We start from the raw sequence: 21,110 nt of genomic DNA on the forward strand, positions 1-21,110 counted from the left end.
AATTATTTTTTAAATTATTTGTTAGCAGACAGGTTTGGAGATCACTTTCAGAAAAATACCTTATCTGGAAATTCCCAAGTCCCAGGGCAGTTAGCATAAATACTCAAATACGGCAAAGAACTCCCTCAGGAGATGTGTGGAGAACATGCATCAAATTAGGTCCTATAGTAAGCATACTTCTGTCTAAGACTTATAAGAATGATAGACAAATCCATGAAATATGTTATTTTATTGCACAAACAATGACATGTACTCTAAACTAATTCTTAGGGTTTGCAATTCTTCCAAGAAAGAGGGTGTGTTTTGTCTCCATATCGTAAATAGTCAACAGGAAAGGCCTATTATATTGGATGTTTGGTGGGAGCATCATGGGCATAATCTCAAAAGCGGTAGCTGCTGCAGCCTCTGTTCCTTTCTCATCAATACTCAAAACAGCCTTATGAACTGCCTGTGGGAAGGAATTCAAAGAATAGAATGTCTGTATTAATTTGTATTTGATTAAATTTCTTGATTTAATATTAGTGTGTATTTTTAAAGGGGAACTATCGTGAAAATGAAAGTTTAATAAACGCTTCCTCATACTGAAGTAAGAAACTTTCTAAATACAATTAATTAAATATTCGGCTTCCTTTCCTAGCAGACGAATTAGAGCTTACTCAAACAACTGATTCCAGTACATACAAAATCTAACGAAATAACTGCCTTTTGCACAAATTCTGCATGTAGAGAGACAGGACGTCTGGCGATTTTAATAGAGTGAGCTCTAATACATCTTCTAGGCAAAAGGAGTCCCTATAAGATATATTGGATCTAACTGTCAATGATTATCTGACACCCAACTGCTGAAGAGAGAATAAAGAGAAACAGATGCTTAGAGAGGGATAGTGAACATAAACTTGATTATTTCAGAAACGGTACAAAATTTTTAATTGATTGTATTTCAGTATGCTGAAGCTAATATTAAATTCTCATTTTCGCGATAGTTACCCTTTAATTATAATGATAATATGCACTCAGTATTTAATAATGTGTGTTATTAGTAGTTATTAAGTCAGTTCAACATTCAATCTATTTTGTCTTTGACAAATGTAAGAAGTAGCTGTATGCACATGTTTTTGCAAAATGCCAGACAGAAATGTCACAGCCTAAGAGGAATCAATTTAGGACTAGGAAAGATATTTCAAACTATTTACCCCCAGGTAACAAAGCTTTTACTCTTTCCATACCTTACTACAAAAAACTGTGGGTGATACAAGATACAGTACACTTTCAAACTTGAACGCAAAAATTGAAGCAGAAGGCAAGGTTGTATTGTATGTACCGTATGTCTATCTTTATTCAGAGGAAAGACACAATGTTTTGGAACAGATCCCATCATCAGGTATGATACAGCTTGAATAAAGTTTTGCATCCTTTAGGCAGTGCTAGTAATGAGCAAAATTTTTACCAGGTTTTGCCACAAAAAAAATGCCTATAGACTCCAATGGTGGTCATTGACTTAAATGTAGCAGATCTGACTCCGATTACCTATACACCTGTGTATGAGATGTATCTTATACTATACAATATGATGGCTTTCCAATTTAATTGTCCTTTATTGCTATGCTTATTCTAAGGTGTGGCTTATAATATGTGTTATACCCATTCCTGATTCTGATCCAGAGTGCTGCTGTATCAGTACCACAGAGTGAGGCCCTATTCATTATACTTAAAGAAATAAGCACCTAAATGCTTGGTATGAATATGGCTTGGCACATAAACTTTGTGGAGATTAGTAGATAAAGTATACTGTATAAATTTCACATAATTTTTGACATGACATTTAATATCATTGATGATGTAAAATATTCTTTTGCAGCTATCTTCCTAGCATAGCTGCCAACTACACTACCTTCAGAGACTTACCCTTATTTGTGATAAATACCACTAAGTTTGCCCAGGTACTGTAACCCATTTTAATAGGTTACTACAAATTGGAAAGCCTGGTGTTTTTTTTTAAAGAAACAGTAACATCAAAAAATGGTTTGCCCTGTGCTGGTAAAACTGCTGTGTTTGCTTCAGAAACACTACTATTGTTTATATAAATAAGCTGCTGTGTAGCCATGGGGGCAGCCACTCAAAGGAGAAAAGGCTCAAGTTACACAGCAGATACCAGATAAGCTCTGTAGAACATAATGGTGTTACAGTATCTGTTAACCTGTGTCAAATAGGCTTTTTTCAATTTCTGCCATGGTCATACAGCAACTTGTTTATATGAACTGTAGTAGAGTTTCTGAAGCAAACAGATCAGTTTTACCAGTGCAGGACAACAGTACATCATATTTTCATTACTTTAAAACACTTTCAGTTTTTCGTGTTACTGTTCCTTTAAATTAAATGAATACTTTAATTTAAATTATTAATAAATTAAAGACTGCTACTCAGCTGTAAAACTCCTTCAAAATATTATGTGCTGTGTTTACTTCCCCTGAAAATAGTAAAGAATGTCATAGATATCTAAAAGCCTTGGGTGAATGTGGATGTTTCACCTATTTTATTAAATGACATTTCTTATTTGTATTATATAAAATAATAACTGACTATTCCTCTATTATCCAAAGCAAATTGAATTATATAATCATTTTATTTCCTTAGGATTTCTCCTGTTAATAGAGAGAGAGAGAGAACAACTATACTGTCTTTAAGCAAAATGTAGAACATCGCAACATTTCACAGATACTAATATATTTATTTCCTTCAATGTATTTAATATCTTACCTTAGACACCTTGAGTTTAGCTTCTTCCACAATTCCAGTAAGATCAGCTTCATCTGAAAAAACATCTGTCACTCCAAGTTTTTTAAACACCTCTATAAGATCCAGTTCTGCCGAAATTGAGAATTTGGGAATAGATAATCGTACAGATCTGTGAAAAAGGGTGAAAAACAGAAGGAGTATGTTAATAATATTATGAATTAAGAATACACTATAATGATGCGTTTCCAGAAGCTCTTCAAGTCTCATTCCTAGCAAGAATCATTACATTTATTAATGAAACATTAACATGTACAGTAAGGAACACGAAGGGGCATATTTATCAAGGGTCGAATTGAAAATTCAAATTGAAAATTCTAATTTTCTAATTTTTTTATGGTCAAATCGGTCACATTTGACTAGGGAATTATTCAAATTTTAGAGTTTTTTAAAAAAAATCCAAATTAGATTGTCGAGATTTATCATACTCGTGCTCTTTAAGAACTAGAATTCCACTATTCGCCATCTAAAATCTGCCAAATTGCTGTTTAAGTCAATGGAAGATGTTTACAGCCTTCCTGACATTCAGGTTTTTTTGGAGAAAAAAACTTGAATCGAGTTTTTAAATTCGGGTTTTCGGGGGCGATTTTATTCATCGGAATTTTAAAAATTCTACTTTTTTCATACATTTTGATTGGTTGAATTTCGAATTTATTGGCGTTAAGGGAAGTTTTTAAAAATTCACATGAATTCAAAATTCGACCTTTGATAAATGTGCCTTTACAAGCATTTTTGCTCCCATTTTTTTTATACAATGTGCACTGTGCATTTTATAACAAATTTTGATGCTTGGTTGTATTTAGTTAATCTCAGGGCTAATAACCCAATTAATACAACAGGCTAAATTTCTAAATTTCCATGCATTGTGAACATTCCATTCCTGTATGATGCATTCTGATCATATCGAATTATACTTAGTTGACACACAATTGAAATTTTAAAGTGTCATGACCAATTACAAAGATGCAGAGGGCACGGTTATGTTGAATGGGGGAAATGCCCCTAACGTTTTACTTACCCCACGGTGCAGATTCAGGCATCGGAGTTTACGGGCGCCATCTTCTTCTCTTCGGAAATCTTCTAAATGAGACCGGTGTGGCGGTGCATGCGCAGTTGGAGCAATTATCGCGACAACCGTGCATGCGAAACGCACAAAAATTGTTGAATCGCCGGTCTCATTGTGAAGATTACTAACGTGAACTCTGATGCCTGAATCTGGACCGAGGGGTAAGTAAAACGTTAGGGGAATTTGCCTGGGGTAACACTTAGGCTAGGGGGAGGAGGGAGGGGGGTCTATGTAGGGTAGGGGGATAAGGGTCTTTTAACTTTAGGGTTTAGTTCTCCTTTAAGTTAGAAATATTTTCATTGTGCAGGGACAGAAATTTTCCACAGTTGCCTTATGATAGGGTAGAAATCAGATAAGGTAAATAATAAAAATAAATGGGGGAATAGCTGGTTTTCAGTAAAAACTATACATTGAAGTGTTAGAAGCAGTAATTCCTTACTGATATCTAAACAGCTTTTTCCAGGACATTATTGTTGGCTTTTCTAGCGCTGCTTCCACCTGTTTGAGCTTCCCTTCATCTGGTAAAATAAAGAGTGCTGATGCATTCCCTTTGTATGGGATCTGTACCACAGTGCAGCCCAGTTTTCTATCAAATGCCACATTGTACATGCCAGTTCTGCGCATCATTGGCACTGTCACATTGGTGTTCTCATCCACGTAGAAGATTCCATCCTGTGTTAACTCTTCATCGAAAGGCTTATCCCACTTTCCTTAAAACATAAAAATACAGGGTTTAGCAAACAATCACAACCTGATCTATCAGAGGATTAAACATATTGCATCATTCTCTGGAAGGACTTCCTACTTATATGGTTATGCATTTGAAACCAAAACTCAAATAATTTTGAACATGAATTGGCAAATTGCCAAATCTATGCCATGTGTAAAATGCATTAAAAATGGCACCCACAGAAGACAATTTAGTCTTAACAATTGAGTTATTTAAGCTATGTACAGTGTAGGACCTCATTTGTTCTACTTTAACACATTTAAACATTGTAGAAAAAATATGTGGCATCAGTTTGTTGTTATTCTGCTTTATATCAGTAACAATACTTTACTTTTACCGAGGAGCTGCAAGAAGAGGTATACACACCAGTGCAGTGTAGCTTTGACTAAATTACAAGCATGTAAACAAGTTTTACACTGCAAACTGCCTACATTTATATGGCATGAAAAAAAGGTGAAAACTCTGACACTCTCTAACACTTTCATTTCCTCATTTCCTAATTGAGGTCCAGACTTATGTTGCATTCTATACTGCATACAAATCAATAGACTGAGTGTAATTCAGAGTGCTGGTGCATGTTTATGGTATATGGACCTGAATCCTGGACAGATAATTATACATTTGTGCTAAAGAGGGATGATTCAACTGTTAGAGCTCTCAGTCCAAAAGATCTATATTAAAACACAGTGGTACATGACTCTGATAGATCATGCTGTTACCAATATAAAAGAAGATTTTAATTTTAAGGTTGAAGGGGTTAAAGTTTATTATGTTATAGAGTGGCCAATTTTCACAACTTTTTGATTGTTTTTTTTTTTTATAGTTTAATTATTTGCCTTTTTCTGACTCTTTTCAGCTTTCAAATAAGGGTCACTGACCCCATCTAAAAACAAATGTTCTGTAAGGCTACAAATGTGTTGTTATTGATACTTTTAATTACTCATCTTTCTATTCATATTCCAGTCTCTTACTCAAATCAATGCATGGTTGTTAGATTAATTTGGACTCTAGCAACCAGATTGCTGAAATTGCCAACTGGAGAGTTGCTGAATAAAAAGCGAAATAATTCAAAAGCCACAAATAAAAATTAAAAAAATGAAAAACAATTGCAAATTGTCTCAGAATATCACTCTCTACATCATGCTAGAAGTTAACACAAATGTGAACACCAATTTTTAAAACTACAAACATAAAATTCTGGGAAGACTTAGTAGCTATCAGTGTAATCAGTTTTAATCCCACATTTGCATAAGAAAAAAATACTTTAATTAAAGCTTTTTTGAGAGTTTATAGTTGTTTTACGATTATTTGTTAATAAACTGCTGGTTTTGACTGTTAATACAATGTAGCAGAAACCAACTCTCCTCCAGCAATGCCTTGCTTTTTTTTTTTTTTAAGCTCGAGTGAATAGTTCGATTGCAAAAATATTCAGATTTCAAAGTATTTTTTTTGGGTACTTCGACCATCGAATTGGTCAAATTCGATCGAATCGAATGATTCGAACGATTCAAAGTAAAAATTGTTCGACTATTCGACCATTCGATAATCAAAGTACTGTCTCTTTAAAGAAAACTTTGACTTCATACTTTGCCACATTAAAGCTACCGAAGTGCAATGTTAGCCTATGGGGACCTTCCTTCGTTCGATTTGAAGGATTTAAATGTTCGAATGATTTTTATTTATTTTTTTATTTTATTTTGCGCTAAAATCCTTCAAATTCGATATTCGAATTAGAAGGATTTTACTTCGAGGGTCGAATTCAAGGGTTTTTAAACCCTTGAAATTAGACCCTTGATAAATCTGCCCCTTAGAGTCAGAACCAAGGGACAAATACAGCTTACAGTAGCAATTACATTTAAAAATAAACGTAAAACAAATAAAAATGCTTAAACTTTTGCAATATATGTAGTTATAAAATGACACTAGCAACTCTGTCACCTTGCTTACCTCTGAAGTAAATGTAGTTAATAAGAATTAAAGCAGTGCTTTCGTCAACACTGCTGAGCAGGTCAGTGATTTTGCCATGAGTTTTCTTCTCCACATAGCTGTTAATCTGTTTTTTCGCTTCCTCTGTATTTTGGAAGTCTGTAGAAAAAGCTTCTGAGCCATAGATATTTTTAACATCTTCTAAGAATTTCTGGATTAGCTTCAGGTTATTGCGGATGAAGAGGGCATTTCCACTATTCAGCTGCAATTCACTGTCTGGGTCATTGAGCATGTGAAGGAGATGCTGGAAACCTTTATGGATATCCTCCTCTGATATTTCGGTTGTGTTAAAGTCCAGACCTTCTACAATCTGGTTTAAAGTTTGGCCTTTTGCACCTAATGAGAGCAAAGCAAGTGAAGTGGAAATACTCACTGGAGAAAAGAAAATGTTTTCCGATGGATGGTCTACAGCCACTTGCCTGTAGAATTCGAAAGCAAATTGGGCATTGAATGGAGCTATTTTGTGGCAAGACATGTGTTCATCAGAATGGTGGTGGTGCTTGTGATCATGGTCTTTTCCTTTACCATTGTGATGGTCATGGCCATGATCTCCGTGGTCATGGCCGTTATGGCCATTGTCTTTACCATGTTTATGATGATCAGCCAAGACCCCTGCACAAAGCAGAGCTAGGCTAACAGCCAAAAAGACCTTCATCTTCTTATGTATAATCCTGCAACAAAAAGAAAAGCAAGGTTTTGATAGGGCCTCATGGGAATATAACAACAAGATGGAAAAAATATAACATGTTTATGTAATAAAACCAGGTTATCCAACGTTGGCTGTGTGCATCTCTGTTTTTTTTATCATCATTACTGGGTTCTTTTGGATCATTAACAATTTAGGAAACATAAGAATATGTAAGAATATCTTTTAGCTTGCAGATTAATCTATGTATGGACAATCGTTCTGTATACATCAGCATTTGCATTTCTACAAAAACAGTAAATGTTATAAGTAGCTTGTGGTGTCAGTGTACTTACTGGCTGTATCCAGAAATCTACCCCAGATCAGAGTGTACCACGGCTTAGACTTCTTTTATACAAAACATGCTCAAGATATTGTGAAAGAACAAACCCACCTCTAAAGATTAACCAAATAACCTTTGAACTACCTGATGTCAGAAGGAAAATCCAACTATTCTGTGACACTGTCAGCTGGAGTACATTATATACATTGAATAGCAGTAACAGTACGGGGAGCATTTATATACCAATATACTAACCTGGAGTTTTGTTAACTCTGACTGAATTTAAGAAAAATATTCAGTTCCTATTCAGATTCTATTGATTTTAAACCTATTTGATGCAAGTTCCTGAATGGGATTTTTGGTGCAGCACACTGCAGGGAAATTTGCAGGACCACAACTGGACTAGCGGAGGTAAATGACCCCTCTATCAGTCAGTTAAATAATTCAGTAATGTTACATTATGCATCTTTTAAATCATCTTGTGAATATGTAGAGCTGCCCCCTAGTATAAAATGAATCAACATTTTATATACTTAATTATACAATTTTTTAGGCAGACAGGACCCGCTACAAAAGGAATATAATATATCAGCAGTAGTTGCCTCATCTATAATCACATCTGCTGGGCAATATAGTAATAACAACATAAAGTCTGTAACTGAACATAATTGTATGTTGCACTGGTGGAAGATGCAAAAAACAAACATAATTGCATTCATTCATTTTCATTGCGGACAGGCCCACGTGGATTTTGGGGCTAAAACCCAAGGGTTTGCATTCTGGCACTGAAAATCAGCCATGTGTGCCTGCACCCAGGCCAACTCAATGGTTCCGGCAAGGTAAGGAGCAGATTGCAGCCTGCGTTTTTCACCAGGCTAAGTTTTAGCCCAGTGTGGCATTAGCCTAAGGCACATTTCTGCCACATTATGTATGGCATTTAATATGGGCAATTATCCATACAGTGTAACAGCAAGCTGTGACTACAAACATTAAGGGGCAGATTTACCCTAGCGACAATTCACCAGAAATCCCATCCACAGGGACATCGCCAATTTACTAACAGCCGTAGAGGACAATACCATAGCAAAAGAGACTATCACTAGCGTACGTTCACACCATATCACCACTTTCTGCTCTGGTGAATGGTCATTAATGCGCAGATTCACTAAAGTGAGAATTTTACCGAAAGTTTCCTTCGCCACCTCAGACCAGGCGAACTGATAAAACGAATCTACATCTTCCTCAATCTTATGTCAGTGACATCACATCCTGCATGCCGAGAAATTCATAAAAGTTGTAAAAAATGCTGGCGACTTTTATCTTTTTTAAAGTGGGATTGCCTTCAAAAGTCCTAACTATTAAAGATTTGTTGTTAACATTTTTTTCCAGACATTGGAGGGGCATGCCACATTTGTTCTAGGGTAGGCTCATGCCTAGGGCATTAGAGGATCTTTTAGGTCTTTATTATGGCTCCTTGGACATTTGTAATAAAAAGTGGCCACTTCAAGCATTTGCACCAACACTAATAAAGACACCCATGTGACTTTTACATACCCGCCCTATTAAAATTGATCATAAGAGTACTAACGAAGTTTCGCTAGGAAGAAATGAACACTAGAGAATCTTCGCTTGCACTGCCGAAGTAATGCTGGCAAAAATTTGCTAGTGTTCGGCTGCTGAGGTGCAACTTTACATTTTAGTGAATTAGTGTAGTGGTAGCAAATTTTGCACCTGGCAAAGTAGCCCAGAAGTGTGGCAAACCCATCGCTGGCAAAAATTCACCCTAAATTCTAATTTTTCGGATTGTTTGAATAAAAAAACTCCAACCAACTAAAGTCTATGATTGGACCTTATTTTATTATTAAAAAAGCTAAATTTAATGAGATCGGGGGAAAACTCTATAAAATTGACCCCCAAATCATGTGAATTTTTTGGGCCTTTTACGCCAAAGGCCTGAATTTTTCAGATTTTTGTCTGAAATGCCCGAAATAGTTGTTTTTTAGGGCTAATTCCAATGCAGACCACAGAAACTTCTAAATAGGATTGGGACTTCTCCCATTCACTTATATAAAACCTTGGAGGATTTTCGGATTCAAACTTTTAGCAGCATCGAACTTTAATAAATCCTGAAAAATTTGAGTTTAAAAAAATATGCTTATACATACATGAATAAGGTTACTGCATATTTTAGACTGTGGCGTTATCAGTAGACAAATGGTTACTCTCTGCTGGAGTTGTCAGAAACCTTGACCTGCCTCTGATAGTAATGTTATCTAAAGTGGTACAAAGATCCTGTACTTTATGATAAATACATAGACATTTTGTTTGTGTTTAACAAATGCAAATATTTATTTCCAACGACCTAAAATTTGCTTTGCTTTAAAAAAATGTTCGGCACAAAATCTAATTTACTCTTTGGAAGGCAAAGTACTCAGGGAAGAGGAAGAAGGATAATTAGAAGAAAATGCAAAAACAGAATTGGATGAAATAATTCTTGGGTGGGAAGGGGTAATGAAAAGAGAAAATGTCATACGAGGATGAGGGTAAATCATCTGACGGACCATGGACAAAAGAAGGGAGAAGTCAGACTCCAATACACAATGGCAGTGATGGTCATGTAACTCACATCTCAGACGAAGAGCAAGAAGGGGGGTTCAGAATGCAGCAGTGCCAGTAGATGGTTAAATTGTAATGTTCCAGCTGCCTGTTAAGAAAAAATGTCCTTAATAATAGCATTAGCATATTCATGTATATTTTAGTCAGTTACACGCAGTCCCCGGATTACATACAAGATAGGGTCTGTAGGTTGGTTCTTAAGTTGAACTTGTATGTAAGTTGAAACATATATATTTACTTATTAAATGCAGCAAGACAGATGTTTGTATTACCATTGTATTTATTTTTACCCTTCTGTGTATATGTAGTTTTACCTTTCTGTGCTCTGCAGTAGACAACACACACTAGAGGGGATTGGGACATGTGGTTAATTAAAGTTAAGTGCTAATAAAGGCCAAGAAAACCACAGTGCATTACTGTAATAGCCTCTGAATGTAAGTTTGAGTTGTATGTAAGTTGTGTGTATGTAACTTAAGGACTCCGTGTATTACATTGCCAATGTTGTTTGCGCATAGGGCTGCTTTAAGGTGACGTATTTTTGATGGATAATTTATCATGTTTTCAGCCAGAAGTTCTATTACAAACACTGCATAATTTAGCGAATCCGCAGGAAAATGTACAACTTTTTCCATGCATTATACATTGAAGTCCTGGGGCATTTTTTTTTCGCAGCAACTTTTTGGTTGCGCAAAATATTATAATGGGGTCTTTTTTAAGGGCACATGTTGTCACTACAAAAAAAGGTTTGCTGTAGTTTTACAAAAAAATTCACAGCGAATCCATATTTTACAAAATGGCATCACTATACCACCATTTATAAAAGTCATTAAATGAAAAATTATGTGCAAAAACTCCAAAAGTATTTAACAGCCCCATCTGCCCTGGCATCTGACTGATTTACTCTAGTAAAGGACTTTCTAAGACAAATATTTTAAGAAATATCAGATTTTCTTTTTACCTTGAAATCAGTATTAATCTAATAATTATTATGTTATGTTAATTTGTATAGAGGTTGTGTTGCTCAAAACAATCAACTAATTTTAATGTAGAACAAACAGTTTTTTTAAAACAAATATGCTTGCAGTTGAAATAGTTTCCATCTAACACTCTACAATGAACAACCACATGAATACACTCATGAAATGGAAGCCTTTGCACCTGACTGATAAGGATTTGGAGGACATTGACATAAGGGGTAGGAGTAACTGATATACAAAAACAATATTTATCATATCAGGTGATCATGTCTGATCCCTATTCCCTGTATTTGGAAAGACTTAATATTAGTTACAGGAGGTGAAAAGCCTTTATTAATGAAATATGCTCAAGAGTCTACAGTCATCCTGTTAGAATAAAAGCCTGTACATTTTTTCAACACATAAAAAACCAATTACAAAAGATCTCAGGAGAGCATCTTTGGAATATTGAATGTAGTGTAATTCTGAGAGCTTTTCATAGCCCTTTAAGGTTTCAAGGATTCATGCTTTTCAGGCAAATCATCAGAAATCAGTGTAGGCTGAAAGACCTAGGATTATGTCACATATATGAGTTGTTACATGTAGCCAGGGCCGCCATCAGGGGGGGACAGGGGGGACAAGCGTACCGGGCCCGGGCATGAAGGGGGGCCCGGCAGCGCTGCATTTTTTGAAGATCCGGGCCCCCCTTACGAGCGCCCGAGCCGTACGTCTTGCCTCTTGCGTGGCGAATGCGGAAGTGCCGAAAAGCCGAAGCCGATGCGCCGAAAAGACCCGAAGTCACGGAAAAAGCCGAAGTCACGAAGCGCCGAAAAGACCCGAAGTCACGAAAATAGCCGAAGTCCTGAAGCAGCGCAAAGACCCGAAGTCCCGAAAACAGCCGAAATTGAAGTCCTGAAGCGGTGAAAAGACCCGAAGTCACGAAAGGAGGCGAAGTTGAAGTACTGAAGCCATGAGTTCAATCCTACTGAACACCAGTTTGTGGTTTTTTTTTTTTTTTAATCCCCTGGCCACCAATGTATTATTTTAATATTCTATAGGCCCCTGCCACCAATCTTTTTTTTAAAACTTTTTTTTTGGGGCCCCAATTTTTTTTTTAACTCGTAAGGGGCCCCTTGCCACCATTGTTTTTTTTTTTAAAGAAAAAAAAAATTAATTTTCTTTTTGGTGGCTCCAAATTTTTTTAACTTGTAAGGGGGCCCCTGCCACCAGTTTTTTTTTTCAAAAAAAAATTATTATTTTTTTCAAATTTTTTTTTGGGGCCCCAATTTGTTTTTAACTTATAAGGGGGCCCCTACCACCAGTTTTTTTTTTATTCAAAAAAAATTTTTTTTTTCCAATTTTTTTTTGGGGCCCCAATTTGTTTTTAACTTTTAAGGGGGCCCCTGCCACCAATGTTTGTTTATTTTTTAGTTTTTTTTACATTTTTTTTTGTTGGGGCCCCAAGTTTTTTTTAACTTATAAGGGGGCCCCTGCCACCAATGTTTTTTTAAAAAAAAATACAACCATACAACTTGTGTGGGGGGGGGGTTACTTTTTTAGCGCTGATGTCTGTGTGGTCTTTTAACTGCGATGTGGAGTGGGCGGGATATGGGGTGGAGCTTGGTCGTCAGTGTGGGCGGGGCCCAGGGGGCCCCAAAAATTTTGTTGTACGGGGCCCCGTGATTTCTAATGGCGGCCCTGCATGTAGCTATCTATAAATAGTTTTCATTGTTTCCTATGGAGACGTAGTATCAAAGGAAACAATGATACATTTTTCTACAATAAGCAGTTAGTAAGTGTCACGCATTCCATGCTTAAGGCTTAAGGTTTACTCCAGAAAAGAGCTTCAAAATTATTAGAAGAGAGCAGTCCACTAGCATGTTTCTATCTATGCAGACCCTATAGTCAAACCTACAATACAACAAATGCAAGCTGTCCACGTGTACTGGCAGTAGTTTAAAAGCTGACTCAATGTCAACTTTTGCCAGAAAGTCACCAGGGCCACAGTGAGGCACAAAGCCTATAACTAAATCAAATGATGTGTATGAAACGTTTGCCAGAACCTCATCTATGTCATTATTAACCGACGTCCCACTGGGGGAGACAGATGATTGATTAAACAAAATGTTCCAGTTTCTTTTCTTGTAACAACCCCCAGGGGAGATATACATAAGTTGAACACTTCGGTAGTCATGATGCACATCCAAAGGCTTATGTCCTTGTGTCTCCTTAGTGTTATGGTTGTTAATGAAGAGTTTCTGTACACAACTGGCAAGAGACAAAACACTGTATGGGAATCAGTACCATAAAGTCCATGGCATTTGTACAACCTGCACAATATTTTGGAAAAGCTATTGTATTTGTAGGCATAAGGCTCATTTCATTCATGCACTGCTGCTACCAAGTAGTGACTTGTGTTCATTTCTAGATCACAAAAAGAAAATTTTCCTTTGTGTCTTAGAGAAATGGAATCGACTTAAAAACAGCTTTAAGGGTAATGGCACAAATGACAATTGCAATGGTACTATGTGGTGGCTTTTGCTAGTAAAAAAAGTGCATGTTGCAATGTAATGTTCTTCATTAGGCTTTTACTGCATTGCACATCTTTATTGTGCATTGCGAACCTTTAACACCTGCTTGAAGGTGGCGTAAACTTTTGGAGCAAACATAAATTTTTCATTAAAAAGGTTTTATTACATACACTGCACACTGGTGAAAACTATACTATTCACAATCACTATCCTGTGTGAAGGGAAAAGTGTTCGCAAAGGCAAAATTGTTCACTTTGTGCACATTTATTTGCATTGTGAACAATTTTTGTGTTAGCAACAAATATTACATTTCCCCCATAGAGCTTAAATCAGACACCCCAGTCCTTTGATCCAATGCCCTTATGAATCATTTTTACATCTTTCATCTGAACATGTCTGCCCACTTGTCTGCGCAGTCCATTGTTTTCATAATGCCTAGATCATTCCACTTAAAATGTGTAGAAATTTGACATATGTAATCTATTATGGTCAAAAGTTCCACTCATCATGGTGATTATCTTTAAGTATTTTTATTTGTGAATTATAGTTATGCAAATTATATATCTGCCTGCACAAACACTAAGGGGCAGGACGTCCTCTTGCACTTCTAAAATGCAGTTTCATTCTTAGTAACCCTATAAATATACGTAAATAAGCCTTTTTCCTGCACAACAAATACTCAAGGGCATAGCACATTGCAGTCAATTCCCTGTCTGATGGTTTGTCCCTGTTCTTTGCCAGTTTCAGATGAGTTGCACTTGGGGTGTGACTGTGGTCATTGTAAATTACCCACTATATCAGTTTGTTGAAGTTCAGAGTGTGGAGAGTATGGCATCTTTCTTTTTTTGTATGTGTTGGATGGATTATTCCTTGTGTTGCTATGGCAAAACAAATTCAGTAAAAAGTCCAGGAGGATGATCCTTAGCTGGATGAGATCCTCCAATGCATATTTATGGTATGCAGTGAGTAGCTTAATAGACTTATAGGGGCAAATTTACTAAAGGGCGAAGTGACTAACGTGGGCAAAAATTTGCTAGCAAAGGAAATAGCCTCTAGCGGTACTTCGCTACCTAACGCCTGGCGAATTTGCCTCTGGCGAATGGACGTAACTACACAAATTCACTAAGATGCGGATTTTACTGAACGTTACATCTTGCACCAGACTTGCCTTTACCACCTCAGACCAGGCGAATTGCAATAGAGTAGATAGGAGTTGGTCAAAAAATAGTTGAAAAAACTCTAGTGTCTTTTCCTTTTTTCCGCTGAAAAAGAGCGTAAAAATTATTTTGGGTTAACCAGCTTCCCCCCTACATTTCCTAACATATGGCACATAAACTATACACTGGGATCATGTGTAGGGCAATATAACAACTTTATTTTCTTTTATTAAGGTTTCCTGGGCTTGTGTAGTGTAATGTATTTGCTGCTACATATACGTTCATTGAACTCTAACTTCCCACCATATGCAAATTAGGCAACGCTAGCGCAACTTCGCTTCGGTTGGCACAGTAACGCTAGCGCAACTTTGCCAGCGTTCGACGCCGTGGGAGCAAATTTGTTCCGGCGAATCTATGCCTGTCGAAGTGTTGCAATGTTAGCGAAGCCATAGCTGGCAAAATTTTCGGAGGTTAGTGATTTTGCCCCATAGACTTATTTTCATTTAATTTATATTTAATTTTAATACTTTTTGTCCACATTATAGGGGTTACTTATGACCCACAAGTGCACAACACAACTGCACTTGTGGCAAGAAAATTACTTTCATTAGTTACAAATGAAGTTTACACAATCAAAAGGACTGTGAGGCTTAAATTTTGTTTTTATTGTAATTTTTTTCTAATATTTTTATTTTTCTGCCATTTAACTTCCATCCTGGCATTCAAAATGCTGCCTGTTTGCTTGGGTTATTAATCCCTAGCAACCAAATAGAAGTTAAAGTGGCAATCCCGAGAAACAGTGTTATTGGAAAGGGACACAGACCTTGAACAGAGGCCAAGATTAAAGTAGTTGCTCAATTTCAGCAAACAGTTAATATTGGCTATAGCTCAGGCTCAACAAATTGTTAACCTATAAACTAAGCACCAGTATGATCTTTGGTACTTATGATACAATTTAGTGAACACAAATCTCTTTTTGGAATAAAAGCCTTAATAGGCTTTTAGCACTGTTCTGCCACTGAAACTTGCAATTAATTATTGATATCCATTTGCAGTAGAGCACCTATACAACATCTTTTCTATCATATATATAACTAGTATAGGTAAATCTAAAAACAACTGGACTTGCTGAATAATTTACTCAGCAAGTCCAGTTGTTTTTAGATTTACCTATACTAGATATACCATGACCTGGATGAATGGAAATCTTCATAGTCATCATATATATAACATTATACAAGAATGATTTTCTGTACATGTGACCAAACCCAGTAGTAAAACTAACATTGCAGGGCTCCATTAAAATTCCACCAAATGTTTTCTCTTAACTCTGCTTTTCCCAAATTAAAATGAACATCGCAGACAACATTACTAACAGCATTGTCCATGACATCTTATTTAGCACTAATTAAGCTGCACAATGTCTGGAATCTAGGATGTATGTTTATGAAGAAATATAGAGACCTGTACATTGCATAATTTATTTATAATATTGGAGGAAAAGTCCTGTACTGGTCTGGTTGGACAATCCAATGCCATCTTTTGGAGCTCTGTGGCTATTGGGGTTCCATACTTATATATAAAATTGTATTTTGCAGAGCTAAAGCTGAAGTCAGCCTAAACTCATGAGACATCATAAGCCTATAACAAACAGGTCAACATATGATAAATAATTCTTTGCTTTGCTTCAAGTAAAACACTCAGCTCAAAAGCATCTAATACCATGGCGATTTTTTTTTATTATTATGGCTACACTCTTTAACAAGATCAAATCCACAGTTATTCGAAGAAGTCATCTGATACTTGAAAAAAAGCTTTTAGGATAATAGTAGAAGAACTTAAATATGTGGTTAGTACAAAAAGCTGTGGCTTAATTGCTCAAGAAAACTAGATGGAAAAAGTGTAGAAAGGGCCCCAGACATTATTCATTTTGCAATAAAAACATCAAACATACATTCATGACTCATTATGTTAAAATACATATGGCTTGAAGACATCCCAGGTGTTTCCTTTATTTGTGTATTCAGAAAGTTCATGTTCAGGAGAAATTAGAGGTTTAAAATGATTAAAGGCTAATGTGTGAATTATTGCATTTAATAAACTGCTAATGCTATTTAATCTATCCTATTTGTTTTGGTGACATTCAGCTATCTCATGTGGCTAACCCCGCAGAAATGTATCAGTTCCTCTCAGTTTTTTTCCCCAGTTCAGCAACCAGAGATATATACATTTATCTGATGGTTGTTGGGCTAAAATGCTAAATTGAATAGGAAATAACAAAGAATTAAATAAACTAAAGCTGTGAGAACAAATTTGACCAAGCTAAATTCTTACAGAAACTGATTTGTTTAAAAGGAGTTGATTTGTACAAAAGAACATTGTTAAACAGTCCTTAATAAAGACATCCAGTGCCAGCAGAAACAAATGGAGCTCCAACTAGATCTCCAGAGCCTGGATCATGGTGAATAGACAATAATAATACGCTCAACTAATTTTATGTGCAGAAAGGCTCCTTAAATTCTGGCTGTGCTACAACACTCCCTAGGTGCTATGTCTATAGCATAATTTAGTACTTTGGAGAGATAGGTATGAGAATGTAAAGTCTCATTTAAAGAGACCTTAAAAGAGCAAATTTTGACTGTGACAAATAACATCTTCCGCATATGCTTTACAACAATTTTTGAAGCTTAGTTGTGTCCATATCTGAAAACGAGTCATTTAAGAGTACACTGAAGGGAAACTAAATAATTTGAGTCTCATCCAAACTATCACTCATGTTAATACATGTTTTTTTCAACATTAAAGAAATATAAAGTAAAAGAAGAGAAAAGTTTCAAGTGTAATATAAATTATTTTGCACAGACACATCATCAATCTTGAATGTGATGTTTATTGCACATTTTTACTACTTGTATTATCAAGACTGTTGCTATTATGTAATGAATAGGTAAAAACCCCTATCCTCACATTACCCTGCCCTCTGATTATACTGCTTTGTCTAAAATGCAATCAAGTTGAAAATTCTTGCAGATCCTGATCTTTCAAGATACTCAAAAACTATATTTCATGTTTTTTTTAAGTTCTTCTCTGCTCTACACTTCTGAATAGTGATGGGCGAATTTATTCGCCAGGCGCAAATTCGCGGTGAATTTGCGCGACTCGCCGCCAGCGAATAAATTCGGGAAACGCCCGCGAAAATTCGCGGCAAAAATTCGCCGGCGTCAACATTTTTTTCCTAAAAAACCGACGCCGGCTTCTAAAACGGGCGCTGGCGCAAAAGAACTAATTTTTCGTGAATTTCGCCCGAAATTCGCCCGAAATTCGTCCGAAATTCGCGAATTTTTCGGCGAAGCGAAACGACGCAAATTCGCCCATCACTACTTCTGAATGCTAAACCACTTGGTAAGGATAACCTAGAACTGCAAATTACAGCAAAGGGCTTATGACCAGGTGGGACAAGCCTGCCTAGCAAAGTATTAGCAGTAGAGGCTTAGGATAAAGTGACCAGATTTTTAGAGTTAAATCCAGGGATGGAGGCAAAGGATGGAGGAAAATGATGGAGGTGCACTCTGTGCGCTTTGGTACTTTTTGACCATGCCCACTTTGGGAGACATACCCCCAATAAACCACTCCCTATTTTGCAGATAAACCTTCCAAAAATATATAAATATATAAATTAATACAGTGGCAATTTCATGTATGATACCCAGAACTCATAGCAGGATGACACAGTGGCAATTCCATGCATAACATACCCTGTACTCATAGAAGGATGGCACAGCAGCAATTTCATGCATAAATATCCCCTCTACTCATAGCAGGATGGCACAGTGGCAATTCCATGTAGAACAGCCCCTGTATTCATAGCAGGATGGCACAGTGGCAATATCACATATAAATGAACTCATAGCAGGATAACACATTTGCAATTCCATGTATTATAGCCCCAGAACTCATAGCAGGATGGCACAGTGGCAATTCCATGTATAACAGCCCCTCTACTCATAGCAGGATGACACAGTGGCAACTTCATGTATAAATACCCCAGAGCTCATAGCAGGATGGCATAGTGGCAATTCCATGTTTAATAGCCCCAGAACTAATAGCAAGATGGCACAGTGGCAATTCCGTGTATAAATACACCAGAACACATAGCAGAATGGTACAGTGGCAATTCAATATATAAATACCCCAGAACTTATAGCAGGATGGCACAGTGCCAATTTCATGTATAATACCCCTGTTACAGTGGCAATTCAGTGTATAATACCCCCAGATGATAAAAGATGATAAAATTCAGAATGGCTAATTAAGGCAAGTAATGAGTTAATGGCTTTAGTACAGGAGAAACAGAAAGAGCCAAATTGCTGCTGCAAGATAAGGGAAGTTGGAATAAATTAACACCCCACAGTAAGTATTAATAAAGCTGGAGTAATTCTTTTTAACAACATTCTCTCTCTCTCTGTCTGGCTCATGTGCCAAATACAGGCTTCTGCTTGCTCTTCTGCACCCTCTAGCTGAAAAAAAAAAATCCAGTGCAAGCTCTGATATTTCTGCATGGGCATTGTTATTCTGCCAGACGGGGATGCTTCAATCATGGGGTAATTCTCTATGGGCCCACAGTCCTGAAATAAGGTCTGTCTCTGTGGGATGGGGACAGATATATTATGCTGTGTAAATGAAATTCGCAGTTAAAAAACAGTGTATAAATCTATGTAACATAAATGGAATTTATCAAGGTGTGTTTTATTTTATGCCATACGAACACCAGATTTGCTCCCATTACTGTATATTGCTTTTGCAGTTTTTTACACAGCGAAGCCTGGTGATGTGTGATGTATTATCCTGCTGTTTTTTACACCACATAAAAAATATGCCACAGTTGTGTTGGATGGAATTTAAGGGGTTTTGAACCTTTGTCAGCTAAGAACAGCATCTATTTTGAGAAGAGCAAATGTGAGCCCCAGCTAACCTCACCTTGTTTTCCATTGTGTTAGTGGCCTAAGATAATCGTATACAAGTTATGTCTATGATTTATTCTGGATAGGGGCTGGTCACAGGTTATGGGCATTATCTGGCAACGGGAATACCATTTTCAAATATCCAGTTTAATTGTTTAGGATCTGATTCAGCATTATACTACTTTCGGTTTCCTCTCTGAGAATGATGGATCTCTGGAAGGTGGCAGGCTCGATATCTTTCAGGCATATAACCCTACATGCTGGAGTATTAAAATGGCTGGTGGTCTGGTACTATGGTCATTTCCAGGGACTCAGGAGTTAATTTGTTATTATTGTTAATTTATGGTTGTTATTCAATATCTGTTAATTATTCTTATCTTGTTATATTGCCTTCTTTACTTAATGTCACCAACAAAGCTGTGGCTATTATATTATTATTCCATCAGATTTTAAAGGTATAATTTTCAACTATTTTTAGGTTGTGGGATAGTTTGGGACAGTCGTGTGGTGTGCTGGGCCTTGTAGTTTAAAGGGGAAGGTCAATGGTTATTTGTAATTACAGTTGCAAGCAATCACAATTAGACTTTCCCTTAGAAATATGTTTCCTTCAGACAGATGTGCCACACAGCACATACACTATATATCAAGGGGTAAAGATTATGACTAGTGATGGGTGAATTTATTCGCCAGACGAATTTGCGCGATTCGCCGCCAGCGAATAAATTCGCGAAACGCCTGCGAAAATTCGGCGTCAAAAACGGGCACCGGCGTCAAAAACGAGATGCCGGCGCCGTTTCGCAAATTTTTCGCCCATCACTAATTATGACCATGTGTGGCAGATGAGTAATTAAGCTTGGCTTAATCTGTATATTTGCATGTATGTATGTGTATCTATATAACGCAAAAGCCATAACAACTTGTAAAATGTATCTTTATAAATGGTGTTCTTATTTGTCTCCTTTAAAGGAAAAGGAAAGGCATCCTGCATTTGGTGTTGCCAAATGTTAGGCACCCCCAAGTGATTGTGTTGACTTACCTGAAAACCATGGGCCAGAGCTCCTATCAGCAGAAAACTGAACCGGCCCGGGGTTGTACCAGTTAGCACCACAGAGCAATCCTCTTCCGGCTTCTTCTTGTTTTAAATGCGCAGTTGAACAAAATAGCCGACTTTTTAGTTAAAGTTCAGCTTTTCATTCCACTGCACATGTGCAGCCGCGTGAAGAAAGCAGAAGATGGAAGAGAAGTGCTCCATGGTGCTCACTGGTATAACCCTGGGCCGGTGCAGTTTTCTGCTGATAGGAGCATCGGCCCTGGGTTTCAGGTAAGTCAATACAATCACTTGGGGG

At 36.9% G+C, this 21,110-nt stretch overlaps 1 protein-coding gene and 1 long non-coding RNA gene across 2 annotated transcripts in view; one reads left to right on the plus strand and one right to left on the minus strand.

The window, feature by feature from the left end:
• Window positions 1–217: 217 nt before the first annotated feature.
• Window positions 218–7,587, minus strand: serpina1.L (serpin peptidase inhibitor, clade A (alpha-1 antiproteinase, antitrypsin), member 1 L homeolog). The gene is given in 5 exon segments (NM_001087889.1): window positions 218–448; window positions 2,758–2,905; window positions 4,299–4,569; window positions 6,537–7,246; window positions 7,557–7,587. Coding segments are annotated over 4 exon segments (1,302 nt in total). The 5' UTR covers window positions 7,231–7,246; window positions 7,557–7,587; the 3' UTR covers window positions 218–259.
• A 144-nt stretch (window positions 7,588–7,731) lies between these two features.
• Window positions 7,732–21,110, plus strand: part of LOC121397083 — a 36,950-nt gene continuing 23,571 nt past the window's right edge. The window contains exons 1-2 of the long non-coding RNA XR_005963429.1: window positions 7,732–7,954; window positions 8,282–8,382. This is a non-coding gene — a long non-coding RNA (uncharacterized LOC121397083). The remainder of the gene's footprint in view (window positions 7,955–8,281; window positions 8,383–21,110) is intronic.

This window comes from Xenopus laevis, chromosome 8L, assembly GCF_017654675.1.
Source record: "Xenopus laevis strain J_2021 chromosome 8L, Xenopus_laevis_v10.1, whole genome shotgun sequence".
Taxonomy (NCBI): domain Eukaryota; kingdom Metazoa; phylum Chordata; class Amphibia; order Anura; family Pipidae; genus Xenopus; species Xenopus laevis.